Source organism: Watersipora subatra, chromosome 3 (genome assembly GCF_963576615.1).
Source record: "Watersipora subatra chromosome 3, tzWatSuba1.1, whole genome shotgun sequence".
Lineage (NCBI taxonomy): Eukaryota > Metazoa > Bryozoa > Gymnolaemata > Cheilostomatida > Watersiporidae > Watersipora > Watersipora subatra.
In genome coordinates, this window is record NC_088710.1 from 8,383,972 (window position 1) to 8,400,902 (window position 16,931).

General features: G+C 40.2%; 1 protein-coding gene across 1 annotated transcript; it reads left to right on the forward strand.

The window, feature by feature from the left end:
• The first annotated feature begins 9,236 nt into the window (after nt 1–9,236).
• Nucleotides 9,237–16,654, forward strand: LOC137391268 (leucine-rich repeat protein SHOC-2-like). Its single transcript, XM_068077683.1, has 5 exons — nt 9,237–9,476; nt 11,029–11,188; nt 11,412–11,511; nt 13,319–13,433; nt 14,835–16,654. Exons 1-5 carry the CDS (start codon nt 9,277–9,279, stop codon nt 15,097–15,099), a joined length of 840 nt encoding a protein of 279 aa, XP_067933784.1. The 5' UTR covers nt 9,237–9,276; the 3' UTR covers nt 15,100–16,654.
• The last annotated feature ends 277 nt before the right edge of the window (nt 16,655–16,931 follow it).

A 16,931-nucleotide genomic window follows, 5' to 3' on the forward strand; every position in this document is an offset into this window, starting at 1 on the left:
TAAAAAGTGAGTAAAATTCATTAGTGTTGTAGATGTGCCGGGAAAATTTAAATAGAAAATGTGGATAGAAGTATAGCTAAGATCAGATTTTATAAAAAGACAAACTGGTAGTCATAGAAGTAAGCCTACGGTTCCTTTATCAAAGCTATTGTGGCAAGAAACACTCCTGCCCCTGTACTTTGAAATTTATACTGAATAAATGAACAGTTTGGGTGTAGGAACATAACTAAGGCTATGTTTTAAAAAAGCAATGGACGGATGAGGGCATAGAATCAGCCTGTGGTTCTTTTGTCACCACTATTGGAGCTAGCATTGCTGCTCCAGTAATTAATAGTTTATTTTAAAACTATAAACATACTGGTTGTCACAATACCCCGGAATAGCCAACTCATCTCCTCTAACACTAATCTGCCCTGTTTGCTGTGGAAGTTGTTCGTCCACTAATCTATGTAGCAATTTCCCTTGGAGAGAAACAATGTAGATCGACTTGCTATTCCATGTAGAAACATATATGAGTCCTTCACTCTCACACACTCCATAAGCATCTTGCAAACCTTCACATGTCCAGACAGTGTTGAGCTCTCCATCTTCTACTTGGTACCTTGTCAGCACTGCGTTCTGATTTGAGATTTCCAAAAAATTTGGTTCCTGCCCATCTGGGCTCTGCCAACCTGTCACCAGTAGGTCACCATTCGGTAGGAAACAAACGGTTTTAAGTTTAACTTCAACATCCACATCTGAACTTTTCTGGCTCAGAACGTTAAAAATGCTGATTCGCTTTTCACCAGTGGGATATGCAATAAGTTTATCAGAAACTGCCAGAAATGTTTTGTACCATGAACATCCAATGTCATAGCCTTTTGACAAAACCTGCATGATTTCTGAAAAATCTGGTGAATATTGGTGAATTTTTGCCAAATATCCATTCATTTTGAGTCCATAAGTGACACCCTTATGTTCCACTGGAAAAATGAGGGCATGTTGACATAATGTTGTTTTTCTTGCAAGTGGCCTACTGATAATTCTAACACTGTTTTGTCCTCCAACTAATAGACCTCCAACTGATCTGTGGCAGGCCGAACAGTTCGCTTCTGATGAATTACTCATGTAATGCTTGAAGGTCAATGTCAGAGATGTTGGTAGTTGTCTTATTTTTAAATTCATAGCTGCCATGCTGACTGCTTCAGACACCAACACAGGTTCACTTATGACTTGATAGTTCAGTGTGCCCAATTGTCTTCTGAAACAAGTCATCCATTCTTCTCTCTGTTTAACCAACTCAGTCACATGACTGTCTCTCAGGTGCCTGTGTACGTTGGTGCGAGATTCTTCTAATTGCCGTTTTCTATTAATTAGTTCAGAGCTGTACATTCCTACCTGATTGGTCAGTCTCTTTTGGTAGTCACGGATACGCTCCTTCAGGTTTTCACTCTCTTCTCTGATTAGTTTAATCTGCTCTTCACAGACTCTTTCAATTAACTCTATCTTTTCCTTACATTTAGCTTCTTCCTTATCCAACATGCGCCAGATCTGCTTGTCTACTACACAAATCTCTGTGAGTTTATCATTGACTAGCTGTAATAGTCCATCAAACTCAGTAGTTATCTTCTCTTTAAGCTGACTGAGTAACATGAAAGTATGTTTCTTCTCTTTACTCATGCATGCTACTGGGGGTATCTCACATTTATTACAAGCCAGTCTATAGCAACCATTACAACCTTTGGATAGCTCCTCATCATGGTTCTCACATACAACTCTCTTGCTTCTTTTGGTTGGTACTTCATAATCTGATACTCCCACAACTGAGTGACTTCTCTTAAACATCAAGTTATGGTATTCAGTGTGTACAGCACAAATCTTACGGCAACACTGTATGCAATAGCTGACAGCTAACTGGTTGTCACAGTCATCACACTCACATTTCAATGCAGCAGTAGTAATGTTAGGGTTATCTTTTTACGGTGCAGTCAGTTTTACTGCTGGCAGCTTGTCTATACCTTCGCTCGATTCATACTCTTTGTTACAGAGCGGACAACTCACAACTTTCTGATCTTTGTAATCCTCCTTTAGACATTCTAGACAAAAGGCATGATGACACGGCAGCTCTTGGGGATCTCTCATTAAACTGAACTCCTGATAGCAATATCCACATCTGCTGTCACCAATCAAATCTATGTCAGCCATTTTCTTTTTTCGTATACAGCACACTACAAGCTGAGAATGTGCTGAATCAAATTATGTTGTTAGCACCCTGGATACTGATCAACAATAGAGTTTTCGTGCGTATGAGCTAATATAAAAGACATCAATGCTTCTATTTGTCTCCTATAGCAACAAGGTATGTAAACCTTAGAAATCAAACACATGACAGAGACTAAATCAACCTATTGTGTAGTAATAGAAAGCAAATCCCGTTATTATTCAAAACTATCAAACTTTCATTTGACCTGTGCATATTTCATTTCTGCAGTTGAAACCTCTGTAAAATCTTGCATGAGATAAACTGCTAACCATATCTTTTGCTCACTATAAGAAATAATATCACATTTACCTCTACTTTCACCTTCTACAAGATGTTAGACATGTTGTTCATAAAATATAACAAGAATCACAGATTACTCCACATTTCCCCCATTTGAAGTGTAATTCGATGAGCCTGACTGAAATAGGCAGTCTTCTAGATGGGGAATGCCTGACAAAAAACACCATATATCAAGCCAGCATGACTTCAAATGACAAGGCAGAGACATATGTAGGTCTGACTGAAGGAGTCTTTAAAGCAAGACACAGAAATCACAAAACATCTTTCAACTATGCCAGCAAAAGAAATAACCCTGAGCTGAGCAAACACATCTGGTCTCTCAAAGGTAAATATAAGACCTTTAACATCAAATGGAAAATATTAAACAAAGCTAGGGCTTACTCGAACACCAGTAAGAAATGCCAGTTTTGCACCAGTTAAAAATACTATATATTTTATAAACCGGAGTTGTCTACCCTAAACCGCCGTACCGAGATCGTGATCACCTGTAGACACTCCGGTAAATACGCTCTCAGGAAAACTTAATTTCACGGCGAACTTTCTCTCTTTTTATGTCCCGAAGTTGGTATACCAGGCTCTTTTCAGTTGAGCCGTTTTTGTAGTAAACGCACGCACCTGACACTTGTAAGAGTGAACTAAATATTAACATCCCTTTTGTTCACACCACGAGAAACAATTTGTAGTGAAGTATTTTCTAGTGGTCATTTTTACATTTTTATTATTTTAGACCACGTCTTTGCTTTTTTATTAAAAAAATATATATGTACTTTGCTCCTATTAGCAGCAGTTTTCTGTTTTCTCCGTAGTTGAGCACTATTTCATATACTACAATGTTGGCCCTGCCGATGCCTTTTCATGTCCTTGCTAGACTTTGAGTTGTGGTTCATTGCATGTATTTTGCTTTTAGCCGTGTTTCTTGGAGGCTTGCCGGATTTTCTTCGGTGAAGTAGTCCTGTTAGTACTTTTGCTGTCAGTAGATAAACACTAGCAGGTAGTACATGTAACATGTAGGTAGTACTATTAGTACTCTTGCAGTTAGTGGCTGGATATAAGTAGGTAGTATATGTAGATACTATTAGTATTCCTGATGTTAGTGGCTGTGTAAAGGAATTTACCGGTCTTTACTTAGGCACGAGCTAGAATGTTGCATAAAGAAGAAAGAATAAGTATCAAAGTATAATCCAGGTACAACAATAAGGTCTGCCAGTAAAGCCCTTGCAACACTCTCCATCAATCGCTAAAAGGTGGCTGGAGCGGAAGTCAGTCCGAAAGGAAGGACTCTCCATTTCAACAATCCCGAGCGAGTGATGAAAGCCGATTTTTTTCCGGCATCTTCGTCTAGTGGAATCCGCCAGTATCCGTTGACGAGATCGAAGGTACTAAAATAGCGGCTCCCGGCTATGGCGTTCCGACTTTCGTCTATCGTGAGAAGGGGATAGGCATTTTGTTCTGTAACAGCATTGAGCCTCCGGTAATCCACACAAAACCCCCATTTCCCATCCTTCTCCTTTACCACAATAAGCGTGCTCCACACTCGTCCAGCCAGCTCAATTGACTCTCTGGCCAACAAGTCCTGTACCTGTCTCTTGGCCTTCGCTTCCTTTTCAGGCCCTAAGCGGTGAGGGGGTTGGTAGATAGGTCGGGTCCCGTCTTTCACGGGTATGGAGTGCTCCATGAGGGACGTTTTACACATATCATCGTCTCTAGTGCTAATCACTGGCCCATACTTAGTCAGTAGGGTAGACAGCTTCCTAGCCTGCTTTGCATTCTGGCACGAGAGTCTTGCGGCATGGTATAGTTCCTGGAGATGCTGAGGGATCCGTAGCTTGGCCTAGACTTAGGTGATCGACACGGCAAGGCCTCTCTTGAAGCCAGGGGAGCCGATGGGAGCCGGCGATAGGAGGAGGTGCTTCCACACGAGTGTAGGTGCCTACAGTGGTTCCTGAACAGAAAGTCAAGGGCTGGGAGTTTGGGTTGAGACACCTAACCAACACCTTCCCGTCTGCTCCGGGCTCGTTCAGGCTTGTGACTAGAGGCGGGCCTTCGGGATACCCTCCTATTAGCCCTAGCGGACAGAATATCTGTATAGTCAATCTACACCGGACCCCAACTTCTGTCCTAGCCGGCATCACCAGTTCCTTAATTACCTAGACTTTGTTCTGGAGGAGCTTCCCCGTTTAGTCGGTATAAGCCAATGACTTCCTGTCCACCTTCACCACGGGTCGTTTGAACTCCATTGAGCATTGATGTGCCATATAGAAGGGCATTCCAAGAATAGCGCCCTCGCTAATCTGGCTGACTATGAAGAATTCTTCGGTCCTCACTTTGCGGAGCCTTACAGGGAGCCGGTTTATGCCGTAAAAGAGCAACCTGGTCCCATCAGCGAGCAGGTCATGGGTGTCACTCTCCTCCAGTTGGTCTCTTACACTCCGGGGAAGTCGGTCGAACACCTGCTTTCTTAGCAGGTTAGTGGGGCATCCGGTATCCATCAGGAAGTGCACCGCTCGACCTTCAATTTTTCCCGAGAGGAAGTAACTGGTAGAGTGTGGGCGTCCTAGCAGACGTGCTTTAGCAGGTTCCCTGTGTTTGATGGGGGCTGCCTGAGGCTGCTCCATTCGTGCAGGTAGAGAACATGCCTGGGCGGGTCTCTTTGGGTGGCGGGGGGCTGTCCTCTGCAGGACCGGCTGGCAAGGTATCGGAGAGGAAGGCATAATGCTTACATCGGAGTGACTCATGCTTGACTTTTCTAGGTGTAGTGGTTGGAACGCGTTCTGGGTTGCCGTGAAGGCTGCTTGAAGTGGAGTTTTGGGTTGGCCTAATTTTCTTGGATAGGTCCATCCGGGTGAGGCCTTGGCTGAATCAATATTCCGTTTTTCTGGTTACTGCGGGTGCCTTATTGCAGCTAGTAGTGAGTGCTACTGCTGCGGCCTTCTTCCGTTTCCCGACCCCTTTTTTCTTTTGACTAGGGCACTCCTTTCGGAGGTGTCTCGTGCCTCCACATCCCCAACAGATGGCGGGCTTACTTTCTAGAGGCTCCGTTGGCTTGTTTTGTAGCTGCTTATCTATTCTGCCAGCTGCTTTACTGTGGATAGCAGTACGTTCAGGGTGTCTTGTTCGACACTGCGTACTGCACCATGTCCCGTATTGGCCTCTGAGTCCTCTATTTCATCTGCCATTGTTCAAACAGCTCTGCCCAGAGTCATTTTTTCCAGATTTGATCTGGAGAAGTTTTTCTCCAGCCTGTACTGCATCGGCGAGAGTCTTCGTGGATACCGCTAAGAGGTGCCGCTGTAGGGTGCGGTGGTGTAAGGAGTTTGAGAAGTACTCCTTGGCCATGTTGCTTCTGAACGGTTCGGGCAGTTCAGCATAGGCTATGTGGAGTAGCTGTTTAATTTCCGTCGCGTGTTCCTGCAGGAAGTTTGAGTTGCTTTTTTCAAACTGTTCAACTCTACTGGGGCTTGTCGGGGAGATGGTCCAATTCATCTCAGATGGCTGCCACCCCAACTGCCTCTCCGCAGAACTCTGCTTCTTCCTTCAAAGCCTCTCTGAAATGCAGTGTGCTGGCCCCTTTGGCCCACCTATTTGCAGCTGCGACTTCTCTAAATCGGCTAATGAAGTATTCTGGATCTCCGACGCCATTATACTCAGGTGTTTTGAACTGGTTTAATTCTGATTTAATCTTACCAGTTGCCTTATGATGTCAGCTAGTCGGTCCATGTCTCGGTCTACAATCCTTGTCCTCCTTTGAGACATGGCTTCAAGCTTCTTTCCGAGTGAAGGGGACCGTTATAGACGATTGTGGCCTAACTCGGAGTCCCTGAACCGTTTTCGGCAGTATCAAGCGTCTCACAGAGTAGGGGGATGTTTGGCATAGTGCCAGCCATCAACCCTTCTCTAGAGTGCTGGATCACCTGATTATTCTAAAACACCAGGTTTCTCTACAAATGTGGGAGGTTCGGAACCCTCGGTGTTTGCCGTACTACTCCGGTTTTCCTCTACTGAGGCTGCTTTTGTAAGCAGGGCCAGAGGTCTGCCGGATTCTGATTTCTAGATAGTGCCTGCCGAGTTGGGCACAATCCCACTGTTGCCACCAATGTAAAGGAATTTGCCGGCCTTTACTTGAGCACGATCTAGAATGTTGCATAAAGAAGAGAGAATAAGTATGGTTTTCGTTCGCTTTTTTTTATGAAGAAAAATACATTAGTCGAGGAGCTTTTGACTACTGCTCTGCTCTCTCATTGAGTGCGCTCCCTTTATATACATTCATGTTACCTGTTTCGTCTAATGGAACCGAGTAAGAAAAACCGTATAACAATAAATATAAATGGAGTCGCTAATGTGTTGGCATGACTAATATATTACAACAGCGATACAACATAAACGAAGGCAAAACATAGCGATATAGTATAAAGAACAAGTTGTGAATGATATACTAAAAGAGCAAACATGACATGCAAGATATATATATATAAAAATATTTACAATTAGAAAGTCTTAGCCCGGCGTCCACCACAGCTGAACACAAGTAGGTAGTACATGTAGGTAGTACTATTGGTATTCCTGCTGTTAGTGGCTGGAAACAAGTAGGTAGTACATGTAGGTAGTACTATTAGTACTCCTGCTGTTAGTGGCTAGACACAAGTAGGTGGTATCAAGTGCTGATAACTCGTGTACTTGTTGGGAAAAGATTTTGGATGTGATACTTTGCCCTACGAACATGCGAAAGCAGGTGGGGTAGAACACACATACCCTTTCTCATCCCAAGATAATGAAGACCATTTGAAGACCTAGACTGACATAGCACTGGCCAGGAATGACTTTTGATGTCTGATGTCAGGTAAACAGCTGCGAGATATGCCAGCAAGCGAAGTCTGGAGGTTTGCATCATTCTTCAAGTCAATGACCTTTCTCAGCTGGCTGTTCCTGGCGAAAGGTTGCAAGCGACCTAATTGGACCGCTACCTTTGACCACTCAAGGAAACAGATGAATTCTAGTGTTGACAAACCAGTTTACTCTGTGGAAGGACGCTACACCTCTACATGATGCTACATCTCCCATATATGTTGAGGCTTGGTAGCCATGTCTTTTGCCACTTTGGATTATCCGATGAGCTTCATAATCACCGAAGGACACAGGATGAAGGTGATCTTATTACAGAATTTCACGCTACGTGGAGGAGCACTAAAACTCAAACAACGGCGTACCATCCCCAGTCTAATAGGGCAGTAGAACGTAGAAATAGGACTTTGGGCGATTCTTTTTGCTGTATGTTACTTAGTCAGATGGAAGCTAAAAAACTGGGACATTATGCTACCACAGATCATGAGGGCCTTTAGAGCAACCTCAAATACAGCAACAGAGAAAACTGCAAACTGTTTTATGCTATGGCAGAAGTGTAGGCTATCTGACCAATTAATACATGGAGGTGGTGCACATGATGTCGATGAGACTACACAAAGTGTCTATGCCTCACATATGCGAAATCTGTTACATACTGCTTACCAGTTGATTTGCACACAAAAGATGCTACCTCCTAAACTACCTGATCAGGAGGATGTAACTTTCAAAGTGATTTGGCATTAGTGCAAGACGAAAAGGAATTCACTCAAAACTCCTACTGAAGTTTGATGGGCCATACATTATCAAAAAGGTTTTTGACAACGGCATTTTCAAAGTTGCTGGTCAAGGAACCATCAATAAATGTCATCTCAAACTCTTTATGGCGGTATCTGATCCAACTGGGCAAGTGATAAACCCAAGGACCAGCTCCGTTGTCGATCAGCCAAGGAATGATTCCCCCAGTGATATGGATGAGCAAATTAGCGCTGAGGAGGATCCAGCATCAGCAAATGCTGCACTCGATCAGCATTTTAATGATCCCAACATGTCCTGGGAAGAACAAGTTCTGCCTCCTGAACGACCAAGGCGCGCCCTAAGGAAACCTCCGTGGACGAAAGCTCATGTGTTATATTGAGATTCGATCCTTTAAAAAAAGAAATTGGTATTCCTGATGACACCAAGATTGGAGACATACTTGGGGAGTCTCAGATGCCTCTATCTCCGGTCTCGAGGTTGCTGTAGCGTCAACCTCTAATTAAAATATTCAACTCACTCTAATATGCTGCATTATCAGGACAACTAAGCATTGTAACCTAAGGTTACAACAGGGTTTTCAACATTGGAGCTGGATCCATAATCCATCTTTTATCGACGCTGCTGGGCCAATATTAGAATACTGGCACTGCATCTAGAAGTGGACAATGTAATGGATTTACTTAGCTGAGCTTAAGTGCCATATGCGTTCAGCTATTCTCGGATTGGCCTTGCAAATCAGAAGCCAACTTGCAGGGAAAGCCCATAGCCTAACACCTAGCACTTGCTACATAAGAAACTGTGCTCCAGTGTTGGGAGGAACAAAGACCACAGAGCAAGAAACTGCGAACTACGAAGCCAAGAATTAGAACTTAGATAAATTAGAATTTGATTGTATTATATATAACAATTCGGAACTATCATGTTAGATTATTTTCCATCTGGCATACACCGTTAGAAAGGCTTACCTTTACGTCAACTTCTATGTGCTATCTGAGATATCTTTTTAATGCATTCGGTCAATCACAAAGTACTCCTAGTCAACTTGAGAATGGATTTTTTAAAGGAAGTTGGTACAATTCTTGTGGTTTGTGTAGGAGGCGAAGGCAACTGTATCTTGAAGCATCACAAACCGTCAAGTTATGTTGGTCGACCTTTCTCATTACGGCTGTCCCGAGCTACCTCCTGAGCTGTTCACTTTTAAAGAGATAACTCGCTTGGTGTTAAGGGCTCACAGCCTCAAGACAGTCAGTCCAGATATACGTCAGCTCGTAAACTTGATACTGCTTGATCTGTGTTCTTTTAACATGAAGAACAGGGAGTGCCACACATTTCTTGACAAGTGAGTTTAATAAATTATTCACTTGAAAATAAACGACTAAACTTCTTTTCCTTTGTATTAGACACTTTTCATCATTGTGAGTCATTTGGGCAGATTACTGGATTGATCTTCAAATTCACAATACATTGCTGTTTAATGTACATCTACTGGTCTGAAGCATCTGGCCTGCCAAAAACAGGTTGGGACCTGCTTCATGGATAGGCACTTATCGTAGCAAGACGAGCATCAGACTTTTAATTGTTTAAATTTAACATTTAATTGACTCTAACTGCCAAAAAATAAGTTGCCCTTTTTATATTTAAAGGTTGACTTGCAACAAAATTCACATTACAGTTATTTGGTCTCAAAAGATTCACCGTGTCTTACTCTGTTGTGTTGTAGGTGCCAAATATGTGGAAATGTGATTACAAGCTTTTAAAAGCTCAAAAATGAAAAGCCGCCGTAGATTGGAATCTTATTATTTCTCTGACATAGTCATGACAGTTTGGTTATTTTCTTGTCACGTGATGTTCTCACATGAATTGAAAGGCCAATAAAAAGCTCAATATAAAACTTATCGTAGCACTAGTTTATGACAAACACTTCGGGTTTTACCGAAGACCCCGTTTGAAATATAGATGCTCGCTACTTTACAGTTTTGTTTCAGCTTAATCTAATCGGCAAGTCGTAATCTGATCATGTGACCCAATACTTCGCAAATAATTTCTGTAGCACTTTTTGATTATCACAGGTGACCAACAGGCTCGTCATGATTATCAGACAATGATATGCACTCCTTCGAGGTAAGGTTAAAAAATTAAACGAATTTTTACAGTAAGTTATAAGATATCACTACTAAAAGTGACAGCATTACAATGACAATAAAACAGACGCGTAAGAACAATAGACATAGTTTTATTGAATGCATGAAGTATATTTGTGAAAATATTTCGACGAATGAGATTGCATGAAAGTGTAAACAGAAACCATCTCCCACAACTACGTCACATTTAGCCGTTTTGGAAAGAGAATCCAAACTACGGCGGTCTCGTGTGGCTGCGATTAACTGTTCGTTTTTAGCTTTTAAGAGCTTGTAATCACATTCCCACATATTTTGCACCTACAACACAACAGAGTAAGACATGGTGAATCTTTTCATATCAAATAACTGTAATGTGAATTTTGTTGCAAGTCAACCTTTAAGGAAGCCCCTGCCCTGCTACCCTGTCTCAGATGTATTGGCACTATTTTTCCTTTGATGCTGAGTGAAAAAGCTTCTTCAATGCATACTTTTATGTCTAGCCAGATTTATGAATTATCTCACCATCCATTGTCAGCCATGACAGGTGCTTGTCTAAACTAACGAAACTGTTTAGATAGATAGCTAGTGATACACTTTGAGGAGAAGTACCATAGAGTCCGTGGGTGTAGGATATAAACTATGTGTGTACCACCAGCCTTATTACCCGATTTGGACCTAATCTTTTTTGATGGATACTCAGTAGTTGGCAAATATACATACCTAAATGGTGTTGCTATCTTGTGCTAGTATCAAGTACGAATATTTTGTTAGACTTCCTGATGCCATTTGCCATCTAAAGAAATTGGTGCAGTTAGACTTGAGTTACAATGGATTGTTGGCATTCCCAGATAACGCTCATCAGCTGACCTCCTTACGGTACCTCAGCCTGGCTAGTAACAGACTCACTGATGTACCAGTCACTATATTTAAGGTATTGTTTTCCTATTATCTTCCTGCTGACTTGTTTGCAGTCTCTGTTGTTAGACTCACTTATTTTAACGATTATCTAGTAATCTTTTCAGTTTGTGTTTATTGGATTTGTCTGCCTTTTGATAATTTCCTGGACTTAGTCTTCTATATAACAGTTTATTTCATAGCCTCAGCTCCAATTACTGTGGTCATGAATTTCATCGCTCACCATTTATTTCTTTTAGTTGAGAAATCTCCAGTTTCTGAGTTTAAGAAACAACAAGTTGAGTTTTTTACACGCCGACGTCGGAAAGTTGGCAGCTCTGAATTATCTAGATGTGGCTCGTAAGTTGTTAATTTATCTGATCTTTTCTATCCACTTGACAGGCAGTTGTTTTGAGTGGGCGATATTGTTTTTAAATTTTTATATTGCCATAAGAAATCGCTCGCATCCTGTAGAAGTATATTTTTATCCCATGAAATTTGTCCTTGAAATTTGAAATCTTTGTCCTGTGAAATGAATCCCCGTTTAACAGTGGGCTCTTTTTTCTGTCAGTAATACTCTTGTATCCTGTAGAGTCAGCAGCTAAATTTACTATGCTGACTCTGTTGAAGTTATCACCAAAATTGAAGCAGCTTTTGTTTTTTTATTTAACAATAAAAAAGTAAAAGCTGTTTTACAATGAAATGTTTTACTACGGCTCCACCATAGTAAAACATCAAAATTCCATCATTTCTAAATGAGAACTTGTCAACATAGAACATAAAATTTGATCACTTACACATGAGAACTTGTCAACATAAAATTTCAGTCAAGGATAGTCTCGACAAGCGATGTTATTTCCAATGTATTACATCCAAAGATTCTTCAAACTTTACAGTTATGTAATTAAAATAGGTAAAAACTGGTAGAAATTAAACATGATGTGGAAATATTTAAAAAGTAAATTGAGTTCAATTAACCTGTACCTAGCCTAAGTTAGAGTAAGTTATTCTGTTTCTCCCTGTTATTCTATTTTTCATTCTACGTACAACCTTAAACCATAACTGTTACGTACAACTTTTATCGTTTTTATTAAGTAAATCAGACACGCTGATTCCGATTTTGTACTCAAAATAAAGATTGGTCTACTAACTTTCAAAGTCAAAAAGGCTTTTTTACAGCGTTGTAATATCCGTCTCGAAAACAAAAGCATCGGCACAACAAGCTCCACCCATAGATATGTGACGTATCCTAGCTTTTTTAGAAACGGAAGTTGGAAATGTTTTGTCCAATTTAGAACGATAGAGATGCGTGTCTTAAAACTGGAAAATAATCTCGGTATTTTTTGAATTTAGGTAGACAACCTATTTAAAATGGCTCGTAGCCTATTACAGAATGTTTAATAGGCTGAACGCCGAGACAAATGAGCTCAAAAGCGCGATAACAACGCTAGCCTGTGATAAAATCACGCTATTTTGAGCTTTTAAATTGTTTTAACATTTTAAATATTTTGTCTACCTTTCACAAAAAACAGAAGATTTTGAAGACTGAATTTAGATAATAACGGGTTTCGAGACACCCATCTCTATCCTTCTAAATCAGACTAAACATCTCCAACTTCCATTCCTAAAAAGCTAGCATATGTCACATATTTATGGGCGGAGCTTGTTTTGCCCATTGTGTTGTTTTCGAGACGGATACTAAAACGCTGTAAAAAAGCCTTTATGACTTTGAAAGTTAGTAGACCAATCTTTATTTTGAGTACAAAATCGGTATCAGCGTGTCTGATTTACTTGAAAAAAACGATAAAAGTTGTCTGTGACAGTTATGGTGTAAGTTTTACGGAGCCTACACTTATGTTTACATGTCTTCAAGATAAGAGAACAATAGAAACCTCTTTTTATCGATTATTACTTTACTAGTTTAGCTTTTATTTGTATTTTGTATTTTTATATTTAGTTTTATATAATGTATTTATTTTCAGGCTACATCTAACAACATTATGTTGTTTCATGGGTTTTCCAACATATCAAACGATATTCAATGCCTTTTCATGAGAATAATCTTTCCTGCATACGAAAGTGTTGTTATCTTGGAACAGATTTACTTTGTATGTCAGGGTTTGACTATATCACTAGATAGCAAGGTCCCATATTTTCTACTCTGTAGAGAATATGATAGAAGAAATACCTACCAGCCTTGGTCAATGTAAGATGCTCTCCACACTCCTTCTAGACTCCATATCTATCGGGGCTTTGCCTGAATCTTTTAGTGAGCTACACAGGTGCGTTAGAATACCACTCTCACTCACATTTAGTAGCCTCAGGCTAAATGTACAAGCGAGTGAGGATAGTTTACTTTTTGGCGGATTTTACTGTGTAAGGCTCACTTCTATGCAGTTAATGGCGAGCTGGCTTGAAGTGATTTGTGTCAGCAATGATATAACCCCCCTACAGAATAGACGACGCTATCATATGGGCGGGGTTTATTGATCGAGCTCTGTTAGGATTGTGCTAGCCTGGGTTTTGGGGCTAACACAGTTCTCGCGGGGCGGTTGCGTTGCCTCTTTAGGTTTTTGTGTCTAGATTTTTATCGCCTATATGCGTCAATCGCGGGTAATACCTGATTTTCGGTTAGTAGTACAAAACAACAAAACCTGTAACCAGCAAACACCTATTTCTTTCTTTCCCTCTGAATTTTAGCGATATACTAGGATCCATGGAAAATAAAACATTTCAAATTACCCATTTTTACCAATTTTGAGATTGGTAGCGGTCGTAGTATATGCTTAAATATACTACGACCTAAAGTTAAATATAATTTACCCAAAATCACCCGAACAACATCCTTTTTTCCCTGGTTTATTATTAATATTTTGCCACCCCTAATATAAAATGACAGGTGAAAACGATGAAAGTCTTTCATCATTGTCACATTGTTTGACCTGGCTGGGACAGCAGGCAAAGCTGTGCAGTGTAGTTTCCATACTCAAAATCTAAAACCGAATCTGGGCTATATCGCGATGGCAACTATTAATATCACGAATGCTTGCGAATGGCAACTGACTGATTATAACGGTGACAACATTGGGCAACTATATTTATTTGAAAACAAAATGAAACAAACAGATCAGTAAAATAACTACTATTCATAATATTTGTAAATTTACAAGTGGCTTTATTCAGCATATTTCATTGTTCTGGTGCCATGTTCGGGTTCATCCCAACAGAGCCCGATCATTAAACCCCGCCCATATAATAGCGGTCGCCTATCCTGTGGGTGGTTTATATCATTGGTGTCAGTTAGCGATTGGTTGCAGATCTTGTTGACATTACATGCCGTATTTTATTCGTGTCATTGGTTGACCTTTTATCAGAATAAAGGCTTGAACCTTGCTTATAAATGTATTGCTGTAGTCGTATAACTTGTCATTTTAAATTTACATGTTTAGATGTAAGCTATATCCCAACGCGATACAGCTTCCAATATAGTTTATATAACGCGATATAGCTTCCAATATAGCTTATATAATGTTTTATAGCTTCCCAACAGCTTCTTAGTTCAACTCGCTGTTGTCACTGCATTTACATGCTGTGTTGTTGGCACTGCATTCACTTCTGTATTGCACCTGTTGTGTCATGGGTTCCACATTTACTACTTACATTGTCCTTGAATTGCATTTCAGTTTAACGCTTCTGGATTTGTCCAATAACAGAAGGCTGCAGACGCTGCCAGCTGGGCTACACAAGTTGGAACACCTGACAGCGGTGCATGTCGTCGGATGCCATCCTGACATAGTCAAGTGCAGGGAGCTGCACAGCCTTCACAAGGTCCTGGTCAGGAACAAGATGAGTCTGCTAGCTGACACTCAGTGCAAGAAGCAGCTGCCGATCGAACACAACTTTGACCTGCATATGGAGCGACCTATTGAACTTGTAACCCAAGAGTAGTTAAACTTTAAATTTGTATTCCAGATTAGCCACTTCTCATTTCTAGTCATTTTTTTAAGAAAGATTTTTAACGTTTGTATTAATATAATTAGCCTTACTACTAACCAAATGATGCTGTAGGTTTTCTCAAATATTCATGATCTGTGGCTGTCAGGGGTTAAACACATGGTAGGGCTACTACTGAAATTGGCTTTTTATGTTCAAGTCTAGTTGGTTAGTCTTGAGGCTGGTTCACACTATATCGTCGTATGTCGATGTTAATCCCACAATGCATCAGTGATCATCTGTGATCATAAAGCTATCCGCATTTACATCGGTGAATAATACGTGTCGTAACGTCTTCTTTATACAACGCGGTCCATGAAACGATGAAATATTAGTTCCCTAGCAACTGTCTCTAGTCTTTTCGACCAGATACTAGCATTTACATCGACAAATAGTCTATCACATATTGTTCTCACTACACAGAAAGCTATCGCTGGAATGATGAAATATTAGTCCCACAGCAACGATCATGAAGGGAAATATAAATTAAGCAATCCATGACAGTCAATCACTATCGCGGAAGTGGTGCGCATTGGACAGGTTGTTGCAGGTGCTCGGTAAATTACCGGGAAAGTCTGATGGCTGCAATCTCTTCCAGCATATTCACATTGCCTCGGCGATGTCATTGGTTTGTGGTACATATAGTCGACAAATAATCGTCGACAGGACAAGTTGACATACGACGGATACAGTGTGAATCAGCCTTTAAAGCTCAAATCAGTAATTCAACACATTGTGAGGCTGCTTAGGCTCTTCAGAGTATTATCATAGCAGAATAGTATACACTAGCTGGTCGATGAATCACTGCGCAAACTGCAGTAATAATTTGTTAAAACAATGATTGGCCATAAAATTTGCCGTAACAATGAGTTAAAAGTCTCCCTTTGTTGTAATATCATCATACAGTTTACATGTTTTGAGCAGCGCGAATGTGAAGTTAAAGTTGTTTATTTTGATCTGGAGGTTATTTAATACAAATAAGACTGTTTGGTAATCTTTTTAAAAATGATGGCTGTCATATTTTATTTATGCTCTAGTCTTCCTATCAAAACATTATTTTATAGCTATTTTACCGCTAACCAGTAAGCATCTTGAGGAAATGCCTTTGCTGAAATGATTTTGGTCTTGGCTCGCTCAAGGACCAAGTAGTGTACCTGTGCTAGAGAGACTCCCAGTGCAATGTGCTATTATTAAGTAACCTTTATATATTCAAGAACCTCTCACTTGTGCTTTGGTTTATATATTTTACACTCTTTATACTTGGTACAAATTGTACACAACATTAACCATAGTTTATACTTTTGTGCAATGTCTAAATGCAGCTATCTCCTTCAAGCTTTTTTATTTTATATATTGATCTATTGGAAATGTAAATTCACATCTACATGTACGTTCATATCTACATGTACATTAATATCTACATGTAAGTTCATATCTACATGTATGTTCATATCTACATGTATGAAAACAACTGCTAAATATGGAATGTATTTTAACAATAAAAATTGTTATTAAAAATATTTCTCTAAACACGATTGTATAACATATTCATAATGCAGAAAAATGTACATAATACTCCCAGATAGCACCTCTGTGTGCAAAAATTATCAAAATAATTTGCAATTAAATTCATGTAATAGCACCTGCTACGAATTTTACAGGCCAACACTGTAAAGATTCTCTGTCACTTTCCAGATGCTATAAAAAACTACCATTAGCTCTTTTTAGTAGCTGCCATCTTAGTGACCGATTGATAGCATCTTCAGAGGAGAAGCAACTAATTTGCT